Here is a 22,528-nt window from a genome sequence, read left to right on the forward strand (position 1 = left end):
TGTTTCATTTGGGTTTCATTTACATGGGTTTCAGTACGTGGGTTTCATTTACACACAAGTGAAGTGAAGTTACTAGCATACCCCGGTGATGTGGCGGTTTTTGTGAGAACGAAAAGAGTGTGAGGGCAGCTATATGAATAACCAATGAGTACTGTGCGGTTGTGTTTGAGAACTCGTCTTGATGGCGTGCACTAGTGCGTTATCTGGAAGTTCCCCTAGATAGATATCAGGATAACGGCGAGTACTGGGAATCCGAGACTGCCAAGTTGCGCGAAAAAAAACAACGAAGTGGGGTGGTCCCACATTTTCTGTGTTTGCACGTGCCACAGTATGCAACCTGTTTCTTTTGTAAAAGCTTAGGTATTTGCTGCCAGTGCTTCGTTGTTCATCGGTCGATGTGCAGCGAATGCAGATTATTTGCAGTCTTCATTTGGTCATTGGCGTGGGAGTGCTCCAGTCGAAGTTACTAATTTCGCAGAGTAATGTACGGAGATGTTGGCCTGTGCCGCTTATTAGTTCGTCAAATTGTAAACCGCTTTACGTTTTTACGGGATACACGTGATCCATTTCTTCGTACTTTCATGCAGATCACGCTCGTAATTTCATTGCCAATGTACATTGTTTCCTCTGTAAACTAAAGATTTGGTGCCGTGAAAACCTATATGGACCAAGTGGGCGACTCACTTCGGTTTCATACTGTGTGATTTTCTGTTGAATATTTAACCACTGTTTCCTTGAAAACCCTTAGAAACTATTTGAGAGAAATTGCGATCCCGGTACCACGTAATCGCGAAGTGTTTATTTCTGGTCCGGGGAAAAATATGTTATCCCTTGTACAAAATGGCAGTCCCAGCACACGTGAAAACTTTATGTTGCATATAGGAACGTTGCCAGTTAGAACCTGGATGGAGGAGAAGGGTTTGTTGATTGGCTGGTCTAACATGTGTGCGGTATGTGCCAAAGCCGAAAAACTGGAGCATCTTTTTACGGAGCACTGGGACGTCTTACAAAGAACGCTAAAGAAAGACCTGCCTATATCAGCGCATGGAATTCGGGTATTTCATGTTGACCGTGAAGATGATGTCCTATGTGATTTGGTCGTGGCGCTGGGGTTGCGTTCCATTTGGAAGTCCAGAATGGCTGCGTGGCACGCGGACCCGAATGCGATCACGGTGTTAAGAACTACGTGAACTTAGTGGCAGCAGGCCCCAAGTTGTATGAAAAAACACAATGCGTACTTCTGAATGCAAGTTCAGCATAGCAATTCATTGTAGCGATGCAAGAGTGTCACGTGCATGCATTTTACCAACTACAGCTTTCTACTGCTTCCCAATTGTCGTCGCAGTGCTAAAAATATGTACATGCTGTTCAAACAAAAACGTCTTTTCAAAATGTTCTGCTAGAAATATCTACAAGCAGTTCTTTCTGTGATGGCGGGGCTTGGCCAGTCCAATAAAAGTTGCCATCGAACAGCCAATGCATGGCCTGTCCGCCAACAGGGTTCCCGGATTTCGACCTTCTTGATGTGCTTCCCGATGCCAGTCTGGTTGCCGCAACCAAGTCAGTGTCCGCACAATGTTATCGCCACTGACGTAGTGCAAGTGAAGTGTCTCTAACACTGGAAGTCGAGCAGTGATGTGGTTAAAAAACAACCGCACGTTATCGATCTCGGATGGCGCCCTCACATCGAGGCTGAGGTGATTTAGGCGGCTGAGGACGTCAAGGTTTTGCTGGTAGAACTCCAGTCCCCGGAACAGCGAGTGGTCTCTCAGAACGAGGGACTGCAAATTGTCGTTGCATCTCAGCAGATGGCCGATGCTACGTGGCTGGCCGATTGAATGCCAAGGCATGAAGGAAAGCCGGATCTCAGAAGGGCGGAGACTGGCGATGAAGTCGAGGAAATGCAGTTTCATAACCCCGCAAAGGGTAAAGCGTCTGAGTTCACTGCCCTGTTGAAGAATTGCGGCATCATCTTCACGCACTCGGAAAGGCTCGCTACAGAAGATGCATTGTGAGTTAAAATTGTCAGAGTTCATTCTGACGTCCAGTTCCTCGAGCTTTGATGACACCTTTGCCAAGTTTATGAAACAATTTTTCCGGTTGATGCCGCATGGCGCGAGTGACAGCGCTCGAAGCCTCATGGCGACCGCAGAAAGGATTTTGCAGCAGTCCACGCCCCCACCGAAGTGAAAAGAGTTCAGGTTCAGCTCTGTGAGAACTCTGAAGGAATTGAGAAATGTTTTAAGGTGGTGCCCTAGCCGGGGGCAAGTGCAATTAATGGTGTCTGAAGCGGCATACGGCAACAAGGCGAGCGTGAGCGCTTCGATATGCGCCCAAGTCATTTCGATCGCCACTTTCGACAATCTGCTTACAACACCTGGTTCGTTCCTTAGAGCCACTACAACTTCCTTGAAACGAGGTGTTTCGACGCATTCAGACATGGCGTGAGTATGGAAGGAACTGGGGCCGGGAGTAGACTCTTTAAGAAATACCCTGTTGCCGCAAACGATGGTGCGGGCTGACCAGTTCGATGGCTCCTGCATCAACCGTTCGAACAAAGTGAAAAACCGCTGCTGGCCCAGTACAGCATCGAGCTCGGTCGAGTAAATCAAGGTAGGATCCGAGGATATGGTGGACGTCCAAGCACCGAGAAACACGGCGGTGGCTTCAGTGAAGTCACCGTGAAAGGCGTGGAGGTGCAACTTCTGAAGCCCAATGCAACGCTTCAGTAGGAAGCTCAGGAGTGCGTGGTTGTCCTCCCCCTGACAGGCCACTTCCACGTACGTGCTGCGCAACTGCGGTATCGCGCTCTCGTTGTACCGGGCCATGACGCGGCACATGTCGTCGCTGATTTTCTCCCCGAAGAAAGACCAGTCTATGCGCTGAAGATGAGGCAGCCGTTCCATCAGGACTATCAGCAAGCCAGTGTAGGGCAGCGGGCAGTTGACGCAGCGGAGCTCCGTGAGTGCGTTGCAGGTTCCGACCCAGGAGAGGATGACGTGTGGTGAGGCCACTATGCAGTTGGACATGTCCAGAAACTTCACCTTGTGCATCACGCGCTTCGTGAAAAAGCGCTGTAACGTCGTTTCGTCGGAACTTGGAGCGCACACTACGTTCACCGCAAGCTGTTCGTCTCTGACGATGTTAGTAAAGCAGGGTGCAGTGGCTTCGATGGCAAGCAGCGTGTCGGTGTCCGCGTAGGAAAGGATTCGGAGCCAGACATTGTTCGGAAGACGGGCGTAGTCGTAGTTGTGAAGCGCTACGGTCATTTTTAGCCGACAGTTTCCATGCAGAGTCTGGAAAGTTCACGTTCCGCTTCCTCTGACGCTTCCGGGCGAATGTACAGAGGGGAGCTCGTTTAGATTGTACATGGGAGCGCGTACACCGCGGCACTATCAGCGTAGCCTACCGTGAGCTGCGCAAAGCATGACGCATGCGCCGTACCTGTCGATCCAGAATTTGCTCCCAGCGCGCGCATCGCGTCATCGGAGCGTGTGGTCGTCTTTCGCTATGTTGATCGCCGTCTCCTAATAGTGTCTGGCTTTGAACCTCGAATCCGCGATCCTTTTATGAACATGCCTAATGAGAATCACAAAAGTGCTTTTCCCCTGTAAATTGAATCGAGGTTGGAATTTCTAATCTAACTTCAAGCTATCATTTTTTTTCTGAGAAACATAGTGCGCATGTGCTCCTTCGTTTTCAGAGCAACCACTTACAAAAATAAAGTGCTATTGAAATGAGCGTCATCTTTTTATCGAGTCTTCTTAGAGCAATCTGGCGAGTTGCAATGTAAATAATGCATTGCATTGCAATAATGCTAATGAACGAGTACCCGCTGACTCAGGAACAATTTCTTGCGGATTCCAGCGTCCAGTTATTTACACAGCGGCCGATTGCTTTGCCGATATACGCAAGATAAAGTTAGCACGCGAAGCTGAGACGCTCCTATCATAGAGTTTCTGAGTAAGTATACTAGATAGGAAACTGCGCCTTGTGAGCCATGTCATCGTGGGAGTTCATAGGACGACCCCCCTTTTTGGCTTGGGCTTGGCACGACTATTGGATTCTTAAACGATTTTTGGGATTTGCATTCTCCACTATGCATTTACACGTTTATGAGCTACAAGGAAGCCGAAATCCTCCTGTTCTGTGGTAGCCGTGTTCTGTGAAACAGCAGGCAGTGCGTGACCGCACCTGACGTTGCTGATGCCGCAGTCGAAGGACGCATGTCTGAATGGGTAATATGCCGCCGCGAAATTTGTAGCCGACGAAGAGAAGAAACAAACCGTACTTCGACGAAGACAAGATACGACCACGGGGTTACGACAGATACGGGCGCTTGTATGCGTCCTATCGTGTCATCGTGCATGACTGTTTAACGCCACGTATTCTTTTTTCTGGTTAGACTAGTTTGCGGTCGGTGCACCGGTTCTCCACGAAGGCAACGTTTTAATAGGCACGCTCAAAAAACTTTCCAAGCTCTTCAAGCAACTTATTATTTGCAACAATGGTGAAATTAATAAAATCAGAGTCTCTAATGAGTTCCCCCCCCCCCAAATATTAACCTTGTTCGTAACTACAACCTTGGCCTGCGGAATACCAGGCACAATTGTTCCGGCAAAAATACACTTTACTTTCTTTTTCCTTAGTTTTAATACAGCCTATTTTTATTTTACAATTACATAATTGCACACTATTCTTCACGTTTTTGGGGTACTTTGTTTAAATTCGGTCACTAAACCGTTTCAATCCAAGCCAATAATGAAACTAAGGCGAGCGCGATGTATAATGGCGGTCCATGATGACAAAGACGGCCTTGATTGAAGCCGCATAGACGCTAGCGCCAGATTCCTCTCTAGTGTATATTGTAAGAAACTCTATGGCTCCGATGACGCGATGCGCGCGCTGAAAGCATAGCCTTGCTCTGCACGCACAGCGCAAGCCTTCTGCTTCGCGCATCACAGGGTAAGCTGCTCTGATAGTACCGCCAGTCACGCGTGGCTTAGGGTGTTCACCCTAAGCCAGATCACCACTGTACTGACGCGGAGGCCAGACGCAAAATTCATACGCGGGCGCAGTGAACATTCAGTTTTAAATTTCAGTTGAGTTTTAACTGTTCTTGGAAACTCTGTTATCACTCGCTTCGAAAGCACTGTATGGCAAACACGGGAACACAAAGAAAAAGTGGCAGAGGACAGCTACGTTTGGGGCTTAAGATGTATGATGCGATGGCGTTACTTCGGCTGCCAGACAGCGTATGGAGCGAAATTGCTGCATTTAGCATCCATGCTTTAAGAGAATAGAAGTTCAGCGAACAGAGAAATACTAGCAGGTACGGTGTTTAATCGGCGCCTACCAGGAAAGACGGAGGCCCTGTATGCTTCTGTGGCTTAAGATGTGAGCGTGAAAGGTAGCGACTACGGAGTGTTGGTCTGTCCGAGGGAGAATGTAGGAGTGTCAGAGCTTTAAAGTATTTATTTCCTTTTTGCTTGTTTTTTGCTTGTTTTTTGCGAAGAGCGAGAGAGCGAGAGAGAGACAAAGCGATGATCTCTGTTGCGGAAGAAATACTGTTTTTTGTCGGAAAGGGGGGAAATGGACGTTAGAAAGTTGAAAGCTGGATCATGAAGTCTAGGCCCGTGGATGCAGCAGCTCCTTCCATTGCACTTCCAGTCACCTTGCACTGGTCTTGAGGTAATACGCTTGTCAAAACTGCCTCCGATGTTTTGTTGGAACTGGAAGAATAAGTATTGTTTGTATTGTTCGCCCCTGAACGTACCCCTGTACATGCCTAGGTTACGGGGAAGAATGTAGGTTGTTCTCCGAATTTATGAGAGTTTTAAGTTATTTGTGTGATGTTCCCACCCACTATCATTGCCCACATTTATTGGTAGGTGCTGGTGTTGGTTTATCCCCTATAGAGTTTGCAATTCTTCCGCACTGAGACCCCCTGTAGCACGGGAAAAGATCGTGTTCCTAGGCGTAGGATTACGAGACGTCCTTAGCTTCTTCCCTGAAGGGGAGTGCTGTAGTGGTGGTTAAATGTAGCACTGTGCGTGAGTCTGCGGGCCCCTTGCTTCGTGCCTCACTGTCTTCAAACCCTTCTGCGCGGGTGTCCTGGTGACGCCGTTAACTTTCTTCATTATGGACTGGAGTATAGTATTAGCAAAGCTTTTAGGCATTAGGCCTGCCGCCCACAATCCCATAGGCTTTCAGAGTCTGTGATAAGGTTACGCTTCTATTTGATATTTACGCTAGAGGGATTGCCAAAAGGATGACTCCAATGTCTGCTTCTTTGTTCCTGTATGTAGGAGAGTGATGCAGTCACAGAGATTGCCCGAGTAGTCACGTACAACAATTGCTGCCCCTTACTATCGTAAATCCCAAAGTCGGTGTTACTGTGTTCTCATGTTATTTGACTTTCCTTGAATTAACTTGATCCTGTCATATCGCCAGTCGTTGTATAGGTTTGTATCCATGTTTTTGGTAGACAGTTTTTATTCAGAGCTCCTAGATCGGTGAGAGCATCGTTATGGCATTCTGTCGAAAATTTCCCGGAGGCGAGGGGCGGGAGGGATATTCCATCCGATGGTCTCGCCCGTCTCGAATTCCGAGTCACGCCCTTGGTGCCAAGTAAGCTGTTTCTCTGGTTTCTTCAAATATGTTTTAAAGAGAGATTTTCAGGACCTTTGAATATGAACATTATCAACCGACCATTTCAGTCCACGGCAGGACGAACCCCTGTTCCATTGACCTTGACCCGCTCCGGTGGGGTGCTGCTCGAGTTTATTCGTTGCCTCTGAAAATTATAATTTTGTCGCTGCATAGAGTGAAAGGCCTTCCAAAAATTATAGCGGAAAATTCCTGGAAAAAGGAAACATTTCCCGAACGGAACATTACTGTATAGGGGAAACTTTGGAAAACAAACAATATACGTTTACCAAATCTTAGCGTGTGAGAAATATTCTTTTTTGCTTTTCTGCTTAGCGGGGTTTGTGGCAGTAGCAAATAAATAGCATATATAAAATGTACAATGCCTCTATTTAAGAGCTGCTATTATGATCAGTAGAAAAAATGAGTCTGCACCCTCGCGAAAATTGATCGCTTCAGTGCCATTGGAAGAATAAAATGTTTTTACCAGCAAACCGGCCACGTGGATGCGCTGGTGTTAAGGTGGAACGGCTGCCTGATGGTCACCCTTCTAAGTCTCCGGAACCTGATGCCCAAAAGAACTCTGAAAGTCGGACCTTAGGCGTAGAATATATCAACCGATGCCGCCGCTTCCCGTGGAAGATGTACGGCCAGCACAGCAACTGACGCCCGTCTGAAGGACCCAGACGCACCCGATGTTTGCCTTCGTGCCTCATGCGATATTGTCCTAGGCAAGCTGCCTTTGGGCCTTGAAGCAGCCATCCATGAAAACCCGACAAGCGAAAAATTGAAATACATAAGCGTTACGCCACACTTCAACGATGAAATACCCGTGCTACTACTCCCGGTCTGTCAAATTAAAGTGGACGTAATTTGAGGGGGAATTGTGCGAACTAGTCGTCCGAACCGGTATCCCAGTCGTCAACTGCGCGGGTGTTCCCATGTCTCCTGCCCCAATAGGGGCCATTTGTCGCTCACCTGACGCTGGTGACCCAGCCGCCCCAAAGAACAACCTGTCCGCCACAAAGTGCGCGGTAACGTGTGCGGCGGGACGATACGGCTACGCCGTTTATGTTGCTGCTGGACGACTCAGAACACGAGGCTTCCACGCCTTTACATCGCTGAGATCTGTTATGGCGAGAGGGGGGTGCGTCAGGTCTACCATACAAGAAAATGGCCACAGTGATGATGTCGTGTACGTGCCTATGGCGTACACCTTGCCGACTGAGGTACGTGTCCACAAAGCTGTAATTGGGCGTCTCTGTTCGTGCAGCCGGTGAAGGAGTTCCCGGAATCCTGCTCGGAGAACCAGGACAGTGGGCATTTGAAAAGACCGCCGGAGGTGTCGCCACCGGGTCACACGATACTTCGAGCCTGCCTTGACGCCGTCCCAAGAGACTTTCCCTCACGAGCGCAGGTAATGCCGGTACTACTACACTAAAGCTGAACCCTAAACACCCTGATGGAAGCTACCATTACGCGAGCTCAAATGCTTTACGCACAATGCGGTGGCAATCAACAGCAGCGAAATTCATGCGAGCTGCACACTGCTGGTGAACTATCACAAAAATGTCATGCTGATAGCCTCCGAGCCTAGGTTTCCTCAGAGTGATAATGTAAGTTCTATTTACCGGCGACTTATCTGGCTCAAAACGGCCAATTGGTTAGGAATGGTGGAGAACATGTCAGGGGTGCCGCGGACATCGAAGAACAAAAGATTTGACGCTGTTCTTCAGGGAAATGAATAAACATTCAATATTAAATAAAAAAGGCTATTGCTATTTAAAGAGTAGGTGTGCACTAATCTTTTGACATCGCAACGAAATGTGGGCCATAATTCTTAGAACAAACAATAAAAAAACACAAGTCCTATGTCAGTAAGCTAAAAATTATAATATCCGCAGTAGCTGCGGCCATGTGAGCGCCAGATCTGCAATCTCGCTCTTGAATAACCTATGTACTCAAGCCCGTAGTCCATGTGTCCCGTGGCCGAGCGGAAGGATATGCCGGCTTCAGGCGGCGGTTGCACTCCCTCGGCTTGCGCTGCCAGTGCTGGGCGATGTTTGTGTAGCCGCTCTTGCCTTTCACTTTGCGACAGAGACGTGCCTAATATACCAATAGAGCCGAACGCTTCTAGTTTCCGATATCGCTGGATGTGGCTTTAGAAGAAGGAGCCTAATTTCAAGAGAAAAATTGTTTGTTTGCTTCACTTGCGTCGGTATTTACAACCATTACAGAACACTACTGGACATAATTACATGTAGCTTGATATGCGTTTAGAATGCATGTGTATGCAGACAACTACGCAGAGAATTTTTATTTCCGCGAATGAGTTTTGTTATGTGCCATTGGAATAGCTAAAATGGTCAAAAGTCATTCGCTGTCAGCTTTTACAAGGCTTAATGCAGAGGAATGTGTTTTAGTATGTCTGTTGCCAGCATATGCATTTGTATACATTTTTATCGCTGCATTTGATTCAGTGATTGAAATTTATTTTAGATTAAATAATGCAATTTACGCATACACACATGACCTTCATTGCAGCTGTGGCGCATTCCTGCTGAAGAGGCAACTTCAATATTTTCACAGATCAAACTTGAGGACCATGTAAAAATATCTACACACAATTTTGGTGTTGTGAAAGTTAGAATCCCGTGTAAGCTGATACATAATTTTCCTGATTTTATCAAACCTCCGAAACCGCGCAAACACGCCAATTAATAAGCTGCATGCACGGGAATCTAGACAGAGCGTTACATGAACTACATACAACGCGATATCATATCTTTATAACAATAAGAAATAAACGTACAATTACCTCTGCTTTATTACTGTAGCGTCGTTTCTATAGAAATATTAGCCACACAGTTTCATGAAGCGTCATCCCGAGACAAAACTTTGCAGGTGCTTTCATAAGGTTCAACCTTTTTCCCACGGAGGGCGCGGCCAAACGGGCTATTCTCATCTATTCGTGTTTCCTTTTCGGGAGTGCTTCTCCTGCTCTATCTGCAAGTGAAGTCACTTTAATGTTTGGTCTCTGGTGCCACGTTGTCCTTTCAATTTGTGTCGCGACGCCGTGCGAACTTCGCCAGTACCAAATTTTCGAGTTGTCGCTCTGAGCATTCTGTGCAGCCGTTGTCCGGTGGAGTAAAGTGGTGCCAGGTTCTGTTATCTGCGACGAGTAAATCGCATAAATCTCCTCCAAGGCACAGAAATGCATCAGCGAGTCACCTAGTGCTGGACAGACTGTCTCAGCTGCTGCACGCAAATACGGATTTTCTTTTTTTGGTTTGGACATTGCACGCAGTCTGGGCTCTAGCACGCTGCCGGTGTTATGAGTGCTATTCATTATTTTTGCTGCATTCTTGCAGTTATGGGGGTCCAAGTGTTCGCATGTTTCTTGGAAATGCAAAAGCGCGGTTAGTTCTCACCACAGATTGACGGGCATGTGTCTGCATGTTCTTACCATTCGCTTTTCATGTATACGTGCTAAGAGCTCAGGGTGGTTTGCTATCCGTGGCCTAAGCTGTTCGGCCACCGCTTCCCTCGTTTGTGCCCATGTCCCCAATGCCCGGCAGTAAAAAAAGTAGGAATTGCATATATATGCCAGCAGCCTGCTTATAACTATCAGTTGTTACTGACCAAGGACTTGTTAGCTGTAAATGAAGAGGAGGCTTGTGCAGTGTTGGTGTCTGTAAATTTTATTGGTACGGGTGGTGGGACTATTTCATTTCGTGAGTTCCTTTTATTCCATCGAGACGGAACAAGAAAGAATGCTTTAGTTCTGCCCAAAGGGAACCGACTTGAAAGGTGCAAGTTTCATCAAAACTGCTTGAAAACCAGCTCATCAGACGCTATTAGCCGTCGTGGGATTTAATGAGGACGCGCAGCAAGGATGCACGATGGTGTTGATGCACCTCGTGCAAGGGATTGTTTCAAAGAAAGGATTTCTTTTAAAGCAAAGCTTTACCACTTTCGTCCAGCGATTTCGCCGCGGATGCGCAAGGTGACCTTTTGACCAAAGACACACCCCCGGCGACACACCTCTCTAAGCGTATCGCGTGATTCGCCGGGACCACTGTCGGCGCCCACAGCGGTCGCCACCGCAGCTGCGGCCAAGGCAGCAGACCAGCCCCCGCAGCCTCCGATGCATGCGGCGCAGGGTTGTTTCTCGGCTATGTCACTCGTCTCGCGCCCGACATAGATGAACGCTGCATGGCCTCCATTTGTGATCGTTGCACGAAACCGAAAGGCTTTGAGACGTGGTCGGCAATGCAGCTAAATGAAATGTTAACAAATTGAAATCAAGACTCAACCAGACTAAGCCAAGCTTTGCTTTGCATATTCACGGTTAGCTGAGCTATAGGCCGCAGCCATTTTTATTCTATCGAGACTGAAGAAGATAGAAAGCATGCTGTCTCGTCCAAACAGAACGTACGTGCAAAATGCGAATTCCATCAAATCCACTTGAAAACAATCTCATCAGGCGCGATTAGCCGTCGTGGGATTTGATGACGACGCACAGCAAGGCTGCCAAATGGTATAGAGGCGCCTTGCGCAAGCGAGTATTTTAAAGAAAGCACTGGCCGATTTGTCGAAGCCAGTAAATTGAAGGAGGAATTACCCTATTGGTTGCCCCAAATAGAGCAACTGATTAATATCGGGGGCTTTTAATCGCCAAAGTCATCATTTTGGTGGCTGGAAGTTCCCCTCTCTTACGTAACAATTTTTACAGTGCTGAAATGTAATGTGTTGTATATTGTCCAGGACAGACAATAAATAAAAAAAATTGGGTATCGTATGGCGGTTACGCCTGCGCTTACGGACGCCTTAATCACCGTTTGAAATCTTGCCGAGTTCTTTTTTTCTTTTTTGCCGTGGCTAGCATTTTGTAATAGCTACACTTCACGCCCGCCTTACAACGTGGTTAGAGCAGTCGTCTTGATTTTTGCCCAACCGGCCGAACCGCTACGGCTCACTGAAGCCAAGGCAGATGCAGCCAACGCTTGAGTTACGCGAGATAATATGTAAGAAATGATGAATAATTAACAGTGAATTTGGCTAGTAAGTGCGGGAGAGCGGTTTGGACGGTTGAGAAAAATCAAGGCAAGCTGCTTTCGCAGTGTATTGTGAAGCGGGCCTAGGGCAGCGGCATGGAGTTCCGTTTGAATTAATAATTATTCTGACGATCTGTAATTATTAATAGTGTTTACCAATTACCAGTGATTGCGGCTACTCAGAGAGCGAAAGCGGTTTGGCCGTTGAGTCAAGGGGGGCGGTTTTGCCTGCGTTTCCAAGCAGGCATGGGGTAGCGGATTCAAAGCAACCATTCGAAATATATAAACTTTCCTTGTTCTGTTTGTCAAGAGCAATTTCAAATTTTTGTGTGCTAGAATTAACACCAGCTTGCTACAGGGCTTGGTTGTGGCTGTAAGATACAAAGATCCCTCACAAATTGGCGTGACTCTGCAGGGTTCATGGCTATTGCTTAGTATAGATATTGTTGCAACGCTCTTGACACTATACTTACTTTTTTTGGTTTCTAAATTTTCGAAAAGCTAGCTGACTTCGGTATGCCAGGAAACAGAAAAGGCAACCGACAGAGCTCTGACCACTGAGCCTCGCAAATGAGCTAGAAAGGACGAGTTAGACACGAACATCTGCCCGATGCTCCGAAGAAAGTTGTTCTCCCTCTCCTCGTGTATTGCAGACCTGTGCTGGATACAGCGTCAAATTATTCAGAGGTGTCAGAAGCTGGCAAAATAACTTGACTACGGGAAATACACTTTTGATGCAATAAACCATCAAAGCGGGCGATTTCTAGCAGAGGCAATGCTGCCCAGTGTGGCAGACGACAGCCGCGCTAGCGCCTAAGCGGACGTCAGAGCCAGGGACGGCACTAGAACATCTCAGCGCCACTAGAGGAATAACGTAATTTGAGCACTCGTTGTACTTGGCTCCACAACAATCTTCTCCATGAAGTTCAGCTTGCTACGTATACAACACTTTTTTCGTTCCAGGACACCTTCAGTCTTTGTTCCATGCCCTGAGCCACTCTATGCAGGGGCCATAGGCGCAGCAGAATTCAAATCGTTTTTTCCTGTGCTGAGCCTTGTCTCCGTTTGACACGCTCCAGCTGGCAGGCCGAGTGCGCATTTCAAGCTTCAAAGCGACGGCGGCAGTCAACCAAGGTATGAAAATAAACCACGCCAATAGATTGCATTGGCAAATCGTACTGTTGGTGCAGTGACGTTGTGCAGAGTGGCCTCGTACAAAACTCAGTTCGGGTGTGGCTTCATGTCAGCGCATTGAAGATCTCTACCAGTTCGGGGGGAAATCGGGTTGCGTGGTGGAATAAAAACGCTTGGAATGCATCACCCAGTTTGCGCATTCGCGTGAGCTTGACATCATCTAGGCGCGCTCGAATTGCCTTCAAGGCGACATACCAGTGTGGACGCAACGCTAAAATACTATATTGTTTTTACATTAGTTATGCAAATACCAATAAGAGGGTGGTTTAATGCGAAATCATTAAGCGTCTCAATAGTAAAAAAAGCTGGAGACCCAGAAACACCCTATTAGCTCCGGCATGCAGATTTCCATCATTAGTACTGCTTAGGGAAAACCAGAAGACTGCTTTTTAGAAATTCTTACGGGCTACATACATGAGCAACGAGAACTTTTATGTCTGCCTGAGTAGAAGATATAATCACATCCTTGCGAAATCACAATTTACCAATTTTCGTTGCTTAAGCACGGAATTTCAGAAAGTACGGGTTTGTAGAGCCCCAAGACCATAATAAAAATGTGCCCCAGAAGTTCAAATCTCAAAGGTTGGGCATTGATGAGTTAGTCCTTCAGTGTATTTAGCGCTTTTTTATAGGTGTAGAAAGCAGTCACTAACCGCAATTAAGCAAGCTAAGAAAAATAAAGCTAAGCCTAAAAAGCTGCTTATGTTGGAAATTTATTGCACGGAGCTACACCCAAGATGCGCGTCAATCAATGCAGTAAAGATGACTTACCTCTAACGGTTGCATTTCAGTGCACTTCGGAAGGTGAAACTAAACAACGTGTATTAGTACGAAACGTTGCATGCATCACAGTACATGGCGAACAAGTACTATAATTTCGGCAAAAATCTAGCCATAGCGAGTATTTTTGGAGCCTAGTGTTGGGCTACAGAAGTTTTTTTGGGCGTATACATATAGGCTACGGGCATGCAGGTGGTGAACACCTAAGTCCCACCGTAGTGGCAGCTATCCTCTGCAATGCATACATACATTCCCTGCAACCATGGTTATTACAGAGAATCTCTGTGTGCCTACGTATTGGAATAGAATATTCCCGTCGATTTTACAAGAAGGTATGAAGCTAATCAGCACAAGTGCACCCAGGAGGTAGTTTTCCGTGTTTCATTCCTGATGGGCCCCGGTTGTGACGTTCTGCCCGCTGTTTTTTTTAAACAGCTTGAAGGGCGCAGAGAGCGACATGTTGGCAGGTGTCTTTCACGTCTAAACACGCGCACATCACTGGCGGCCCGTTTATACGTGACGCGTGCGACTACGGGGAGTCGAGGCTGCCTTGCAGCACCGCCAGGCTTCGAGAGCTGTGCGGCTCAGGCGTTCTGTGCTTCGAGGTCTGAGCAGCGCTCTCCTGCCTGCAAGTGATGACTCCCGCTACGGCGGCCGTGCAGACTTATGACGTCACCGGTTCTCTCCCCCTGTCTCTCTCTCTCCCGAGTACTGTGTTGTGTGCACGTTTACCTTGCCACTTGGTTCAAGAATTTTAGCGGTGCACCTATAAGTAAAGATTTCTGTTTGGATCAATAAACAATAACAACAGCATTGATGATCTGCCACGTGTTCCGGTGGGAGATTTCAGCATGCATGTCTCACGGCGCGATGAGACCTGACCGCTGTTCTCAGTGGTTGAGACAGTAAGATGACTACTACGCGTGAATGGAACGGACAGGGTCGTGTGTGTAGGCTAGAACTAAACTGTGTTCATCTAAGCGTCATACAGCTAATTGGCTAGGATGAATGCTAAATCTCAAATTTCGAGCAATTGTGTTTTACTTCATGAACTTCTTGGACTACACCTAGCTTCTTTGGCCATCCTTATCCACATAGTTTAAGGGGACTGAATTTTCTGTGTTGTACGTGGTGGTTACGAACTGAAGTCATTAAACGTTTTTCTTTCAATGCTTCCAACACATGTACGGAGGCGGGAGGTTTTCAGGCCACAGGAACTTTTGTGCTCGTTTGGTCTTACGATTGAGAAACAAAAAAACTTCGCACAACAAAACTCAATTTAGCTTTTTAAGGTTGCTTTATTGTTTTATTATAGCTGTGATTGTTCGAATGACAAATTCAAAAATAAAACACGCTGCAAAGTATTCGAAGTCTCGCGCATTTTATGCTAACAAAATACACCGAAGCAACACACCTCTAGCACCCCCAGACAACCACAGAAAACCACAAATGGCCCTCAAACATACAAAACTTCCATACGGCAGAGGTTAATTTACAACACCCTGTGATAATTCATCAGGCTGTCTGTATAAAGTCGCAAACCTAAGAGAAGAACGTAGAACACTGGTCTACAGACTCAGTAAACTGCGCAAAGCACGCAACAAATTATTTAACCAAGCGTTCCAGCGAACACGTAGCAACGACAAGACCTTCTACTAGCAACATTTCTCAGTCAGCCTTTCGGAGCATGAAGTTCTGGCAACATAACTGCGAGAAGAGCCACATAAAGACAACCGATTCTGTTGTCATAATACATGACATAACGCGAGGAAATCCACAGTCATAGAGGAGGGGGATGGCGCTGTGGAAAGTCAATATGACGAACTGAGCAATCTGGAAGTAGGTGACATACTTCTTCCACCAGAGGTTCGGCCGCAGCGAAGGGGGCAGTGCTGACAGACCGTAATACGTGTACATGACCGTGTGGACCGCACTGTTAAGAACCGGAAACATGGCCGCATGCCCCGTAACGCCGTTGTTAACGGCCAACCAGACAGTCACAAATGCCATCGAGTGGTGAAAAACGTGAAGAAAATTTATGTGGCTGTTCTTCTTAAGCAGCACGAAGAATACGGTGTCCATCATCTCGACAATCTTGGTGAGCATGTAGAGCCAGAAGTGGCGGAGGAAGGGGATGCCGTTGGAAGAGTTGTCCGTGCCCTCGCAGAAGAGGCTGTACGGGTGCAGTCCATTCGAACCGGCCGACGTGCCGCGCAGGTACGAGAGTTGCAACATGGTAACAAAAAAGTAGACACTGACGAGCACAGTGAGAGCATTGTATGCCAGTACCACGGGTCTGATGGAAAGCGGCCTTCGATTCTTCATGAGTCCAGGACCAAGGCACAGTGAGAAGTAGTTGTAGCCGGCGATGATCAACAGAGCCACGGTAGGGGAACCCATCAGGGGCCAATTTCGAACTCTCACGTCACCCGCCCAGAGGAGCATGGCCCAAACAGAGATGTCTTTTTGCTGCACCGCGCCGACTTGTAACGTAGCCTTGCTTCTTCGGCTTTGATTAGGCTCTAGACTGCAGCGCCCAAGCAAACACTTTTTTGAACCAACTAATCGCACTTGGAGAGCGTGAAAACTGCGTTTATACCGGAACTAAGCCAACCCACTTGCGCATGTCCTCTATCTGCGCAGATGTTTGGCGTAACATTATTCAACAACAGGAGGAAATGCCAATCTAAAATTGGACTGAGCGCAGCTGGGTTTCGGGTGTGAAACTGTAGCGGTCTTTGACAATATCTAATTTTCTTTGTGACGTGGTACATGGATGGATCACCGCGCTGGGACTGTAATTGAGTTTCACGACAAATACTGGTGCGCTCTCATTACACTGCAGTGTTTCATTTACGGGTAAGCCTCTAATCACACGACAAGGCCTTGTATTACGAGTGATATGCTCTGTCTCCTCCATACGATTTTCACTAACTGTCACGCTACCCAGCTGTTTGTGACAATAGCCAGCCCGTTAAGATAAGCCACACGGACCTGCCTGTAGAGGACGAAATACAGCGTAGGCGGAAAGGCTGCAATGAGGCAAAGCTCGTAATACGTTTCAACCTGGTTATTCCGAAGTTGACAAAAGTTCCCTATTTTTCGTTACATGCACGTTTTAGTACAAGCAGGTTTCGAGTTAAGGGTCGCGTGAATCAAGCATAAACGGAACCAGAATGCTTGACTTCAGTGAGCGTAAATTCACACATCAAAGTTTTTTTTCACAATAACAACTACGTGATTTGTGCCTGCTGCTTTCGCACGAACTTGGGTACTACACGGTGCTCCAACCATGCACGGTCACTTCCCTCCGTATTCTTCAGGAGCCCGCTTCACTTTAAAAAGACCTTCCTACATTTTTTTACTATTTTGTAAATCATCAATGCTTTAAGAACGTAGTCAAGAAACACTTTCAGTACTTTCTATATGGGGTAACAAACTACCTCAGCCACAAATTGCTGCTCTATGCACACCAAATAACTTTGGCACACGCTCAAAAGATTTTTGTCTTTCTCCGTATGGCGTCCTTGGAGCACTTGAATGACGTCATTGGAGCGCTGTAGCGGCTATTGGCCGGCGTTTCTGTTGTAAAGCAGTATATGTCTAACCCTCCCAGTTTTCATTCCGGTGTCATCAATTTACTCGGCGCCGTTCCGGGGCTCCTCCTGCCCACATTTCGGCACCTCTGTCACAACTATTTTCCTTCTCGCGTCCACCGAAGCCCTTTTGTAAAGTTGCGCAGGCGGCAGCTAACTGCGGTTTGCGGCTATCCGAGATTGGGAACAATAAACTGATTGATTGATTGATTGATTGATTGTAGGGTTTAACGCGCCGACGCAACGCAGGCGATGAGGCGCGCCGTAGTGGAGGGCTCCGGATTAATTTTGACCACCTGGGGATCTTTAACGTGCGCCGAAATCTCGTACACACGGGCGTTTTTGCTTTCCGCCTGCATCAGAAAAGCGGCCGCCGCGGCCGGGAATCGAACCCGCGACCTCGTGCTCAGCAGCGCAACGCCTTAGCCACTGAGCCACCGCGGCGGGTGGGAACAATAAACTGAAGCACGGATGGGCGTAAAAATGCACTGGCGATAACTACAAATTGTGCGCAGCAGGAACTCCAGTCTTCTCGGTTACGGCGCATTTCTACTGCGTCTAAGGAAGTGTTCGCGTGATCAGCGAACGTACGACGGCGTGCGCTACTCCGCTGCTACCACGCAGTGCACCGCCGCCGCCGGCCAGCATGGTGCAAATCGTGTTGGACCCTCCCGCTCAAATTTCACGTGGTTCAGATTAGCCCCCAAAAGAGAGTAGCAAGCATGTTGTTGCATATCGTGTTTGTGAATACCTTCCACAACGCGTTTAGAGGCGAGGGACAGGTTTAAGTTTTTATGAAAAGTGTTTCAGACTCACTTTAACACATCCTTTAATTGACTTCGCCTACCACACCTAACGCCCGCCTTGCCTCCGATCAAGGCTTCTATCTCTCCTTGTCTCTCTCTCTCCTCTTTGTTTGTCTTTCTGCTTCTACGCCCCATCTCGGTCTGGCGGAGCTGCAACACTCCTTCAATATAGGCAGGTATGTTCAAAGGGGTCGGCTTATCCTTCTTTTGTTTTGAAATTGGAGTAGCCAAAGCACTCCTTTATTTCGGTTAAAAACCGTTTCCACTAGGGAAGGCTTTTTGGTTGTTTTGAAACCATAGTAGTCTCATTTAGCTTAAAAAAAGACGTTTTCGAGCTGGATAGTTTCGCCCCATTTGCTACATCCGATTGCTCGGTCGCACAGACGAAGCCACTTGTTCATGTCCGGAGCGGAGCGCTCAGTATGAAGGCGGTCACCCGCACCGACAAAGTCTTAGAATAAAGACCACAACCACGCACATTTCTCCTCATTATTGATTAAAGTTTTTTTCTCTCTGTCCTCTCTCTCTCTCTCTCTGGCTCTCTCTCTCTCTCTCTCTCTCTCTCTCTCTCTCTCTCTCTCTCTCTCTCACTGGGGTGTACTCCCGTTGTTAATGTTTTTGGAGTGGCACATACGCAATCAGGTATATGGGCAACCATCCTTAGTTGAAGAAAGTGACAAACATTATATTATGTATTTAAGGGGCACTGCAGATAGTTAGTTGGGGTGGTAAAGAAGTATATAGGACGAAATCAAATGGAAAGGCAGGGAGGTTAACCAGGCGTGGAGGCCGGTTTGCTACCTTGCAAAGTCGTGTTTAGGGGATAACTTAGCGGGAAGACTAAAAGGAGGAGAGAGGAATGGCAACGCGCGAACTTATAGTCCTTTTATTTGCATGAAAGAGGTTCTTACAATCGTGTATCACTCCAAAAATCGTCAGAAAGCACTGTGAGACCATAATTGTGCGAAAATAAAGTAAAAAAGAACTGTTCAAACACGTCGATAAATTGTGATAAAAACTGAATAAAGTACAAATATAAAGTGCGAGACAAAAACAGCCGGTTATTGTGAGGATCAGATAGTTTTTCAATACAGCTCCGCATGCCATTGCAAACATCCCTTTTGAGGAGCACCGTTTGGGAAGCCCAGAATGGTAGTAAGGCACTAGAACCAGGCTGAGAGTGAAGGGGATGCCGAATATGAACATCATGTGGTCGTGAATGTGGTTCCGGTCCTTGATCCATTCCAGGAAGGTCTGAGTGCATGCAAAATGGTCTGCTGAGCACGAGGTCGCGGGTTCGATTCCCGGCCCCGGCGGCCGCTTTTGTGATGGAGTCGAAACGCAAAAACGCCCGTGCGTACGAGATATCGGCGCACGTTAAAGATCGCCAGGTGGTCAAAATTAATCCGGAGCCTTCCACTACGGCGCGCCTCATCGCCTGGGTTGCGTCGGCGCGTTACACCCTACACTGTAAACGCAAACTAGCCGGAAATGGAGTTTTAATCAAGTAATGTGCCCTGGAAAGTACCTATAGCAAAAAATGTACTCCCTAGGTATGATCTAAAAATGTGGACGAACCTCCTTGGTAGTACCGTTGCCCATCCACGTAGCAAAAGGGAGGATTTAGAACGACTTAACACCATTTGTGAGATGGCGTTCGGTTCCTTGTAAACTACCACGTCCACAATAAACTCCCCATCGGAGGTAATCATCTCAAGCGGGCGGTCGCCATGTTAGTCTTGTGTTGCTTCCGTGTATCAGCACTTCAACCGTGGCCTAATGCCAATTAGAACGAGTAAGCAGGACGCGACGGTTGCATACAGCTACAAAACCGATACCGTACGTATACCCGTATAGATGCTTCAACCAGCTCGATCACAGGCGGACAGCGCGGCCGTGTTGTTTCAATCTGTTTATTTTGGCGATAGGTGTTGTCAAACTCTGCTGCTAACGAAGAGACAGTTCTCGCCGTTGCAAACAATTGCAATGTTCATCTGTTTCGCTTGCTTGCGCATATATAGACGATTTAAATTATCGTGCCAGCGCGCCAACGCACCCGACTGCAGCGACTCAACTTGCCCTGGCGGCACGACTTGCTGCCCGGATGTAAACAACCTCCGCGCAATCAATGCAGCGCGGCCGGTGACTTGGTGCTGCCGGAGCTTCAAGCGCCTCGCCTTGGGCCATCATTTTTTCTTATTTGCGAAGGACTAGTAGTGCCATTTGGTGGAAAGATTTTTATGTGCCCCTGTCACACGACGAACGGCCGCTAACAGCATTTGGATACGGCGACAGTTGTGGACAGCTCGCTGGTAAGTGGTCTGTCATCAGTCAATGCGTTTGTCAAACGTTTGGATAGGCTTAACTGCGAAATACCCGTGCCGCACACAGCACGTACACGCACGGACAAGGAAAAAAGCGCTCACTCGATTTATTTTACTTGTTTGTGGGTTTTGGGGTATGCATTCGCATTCTTTTGTAAGCCGGTTTGTAACAGGGCATTCGAGATAAAATCGCTTGTCGCGCGCGGCGTCGTTTCAAAGCAACGTGACGGTTACTTCATGCTGGCGAAAATCAGCGCAGTCAGACGGAAGCGAGAAGGAACGTAGAGAGGTCGGGAAAGAGGGCGCTCATATTTAAAAGAAAGCGTTATGCAAGACGAGAAAAGGAACGCGACCCGCCTGCATTTCTCCGAACTTCAGGACAGAGCCGCACACGGGTACGTTGCCACAAACTCGAGCGTACGACGTCTAAAAGTACCGTATATTTTTTTCATTTTTTATTGTACAGGGCCTAATTCTTGTTAAGTCGTCCGATTCATTCAGTTCAGTTCTATTTGCCCCTAGAAAACGCTGGAATTTGTCGAACGAAGCGGCGATAACGCGACCACTCACCGGCAAGAAAATACCAAAATAAAAATTGGCCGCGTATCTGCTCCTTTCGTTGCAAATGTCGTCAAAAGACGATAGTCTTTATCGACTTTTGCCAAGTAAATGCCTCCCTTCGCTTTACCGCTCACCTCTCATGTTGTTCCTCTTGCGTCGCGCTCCTCCCAAGGTAAAGACACCAAAGGTTTGCTTAAATCATTTTAAATTTCCCGCGTTCCACTGCTCCAAACCGGCTGTCTCGATGCCAACGCTGCCGTACGGCGAAGACGCGCGTTAATCGAGGCACCCTACTTCAACGTTTATAGAACCGCGTTTCCCTACTCCACGTGCGTTGCAAGCAGAACGTAGAAACTATCTAGTGGAACCTTGCGTAACTGTTGCCGGTTGATTTCTTAAAATGGCGCCAGAAGCTAGTGGCGCTGGCGACAGCAGGCGACGGCGGAGTGAATTCTTTTTCTGCAGTTGATAAAGTATTTAATTTCGCAAAAGTCAAGCATGTTTGAATTTTTATAAAGGAACACTGCAAATATCACTTCTCTATTGATTTGTTGTCTCATATTTACGTAATGTCTTGTTCTTCTTCAACAATGTTGACGAGTATGAACATTACACCGGACCAAGACAGGTAGATTTAGCTGTGACTATATAAGACTATTGCGCAGGCATTGTTTTGCTTTGGCCGGGTGGCTGAATCGAGTCACAGACAGACAGACGGACAGACATACAGACACACAGACATACAGACAGACCAAAATTTCTGGGTTTAAGTAGCCCAAGAAAGACTATCGTCTTTAAAACTCCGCTGCTCAGCTTTCGCCGAAGCTCAGTTCTGTCGAGGGGGCGAGCGTAGCTTTGCCAGTGCTAAGGCGTGTGGATGATTCTAGAAGGAAGAAAGGCAAGTGGTGCGCTCGTCGGCGGCGGGCGCGTTGCGGGTTGTGCCCTTTATCTCTGCGAAGTGCGCAGTTATAAAAAAAAAAGACTAGCGCCGAAGCAAGTTAGCTACGTTTGGGCGTCGTTCACAGGTAGCCGAATCGCCTCCGACAGCGGTGCATCGTCTGGCCTGGTAGATGAATATTGTGGGACTCTGTCTCTCATATGTATCGAACTGTTCGTGTTCTTTTTAGTTAACTGGTCTACTTTGTAATATCTATTTGTCAACGCTCCTGATTGTATGTTTTGTATTTGAACTGTTGCTGGCATTTGTATTCATTCTAAGTTACCTCTTACGTTCCTGTCCTCGTGCTTGTACCGTGTTTTGCCTGTCCAAATATAAGTCTTTGTGTTGTTTTCGTTCAAGGCTCTGACTCATTCTTACCGCTCTGGTCGGTAAGAATGAGTATTGAAATTAGTAAGAATTTTACGTGTGGGGCATTTTTTTTCTTTTTTGCTCTTTCAGACAGATGTTCCTTTGACTCCCTGCCTGCATTCCATGAACGCGGAAGTTGGCCTCCACATCGATGGCCAGCGTGTCTTGACTGCATCATCTTTACTGGGAGGACTGTGTAGTCTGTTTGCATCGTTCTGGGTTTTGAACATTCAATATCCCAAGAAGGCACACA

At 47.3% G+C, this 22,528-nt stretch overlaps 2 protein-coding genes across 2 annotated transcripts; both read right to left on the bottom strand.

The window, feature by feature from the left end:
* Window positions 1-1,179: 1,179 nt before the first annotated feature.
* On the bottom strand, window positions 1,180-3,474 carry LOC144158855 (uncharacterized). The gene has a single exon (XM_077690024.1). It carries the CDS (start codon window positions 3,267-3,269, stop codon window positions 1,410-1,412), a length of 1,860 nt encoding a protein of 619 aa, XP_077546150.1. The 5' UTR covers window positions 3,270-3,474; the 3' UTR covers window positions 1,180-1,409.
* Window positions 3,475-15,293: 11,819 nt separating this feature from the next.
* On the bottom strand, window positions 15,294-16,305 carry LOC144159922 (very long chain fatty acid elongase 7-like). The gene is made up of 2 exons (XM_077691576.1): window positions 16,298-16,305; window positions 15,294-16,206 (listed from the first exon to the last, which is right to left on the bottom strand). The coding sequence occupies exons 1-2, from the start codon at window positions 16,303-16,305 to the stop codon at window positions 15,348-15,350; spliced, it is 867 nt and encodes a 288-aa protein (XP_077547702.1). The 3' UTR covers window positions 15,294-15,347.
* Between the last annotated feature and the right edge of the window lie 6,223 nt (window positions 16,306-22,528).

Source organism: Haemaphysalis longicornis, unplaced genomic scaffold (genome assembly GCF_048455015.1).
Source record: "Haemaphysalis longicornis isolate Haplotype H1 unplaced genomic scaffold, Haemaphysalis longicornis Haplotype H1 scaffold_10, whole genome shotgun sequence".
In the NCBI taxonomy this organism is placed as follows: domain Eukaryota; kingdom Metazoa; phylum Arthropoda; class Arachnida; order Ixodida; family Ixodidae; genus Haemaphysalis; species Haemaphysalis longicornis.

Coding starts and splice junctions, on each gene's coding strand:
- LOC144158855 (XM_077690024.1), bottom strand. CDS start 3,269: ATGACCGTAGCGCTTCACAACTACGACTACGCCCGTCTTCCGAACAAT.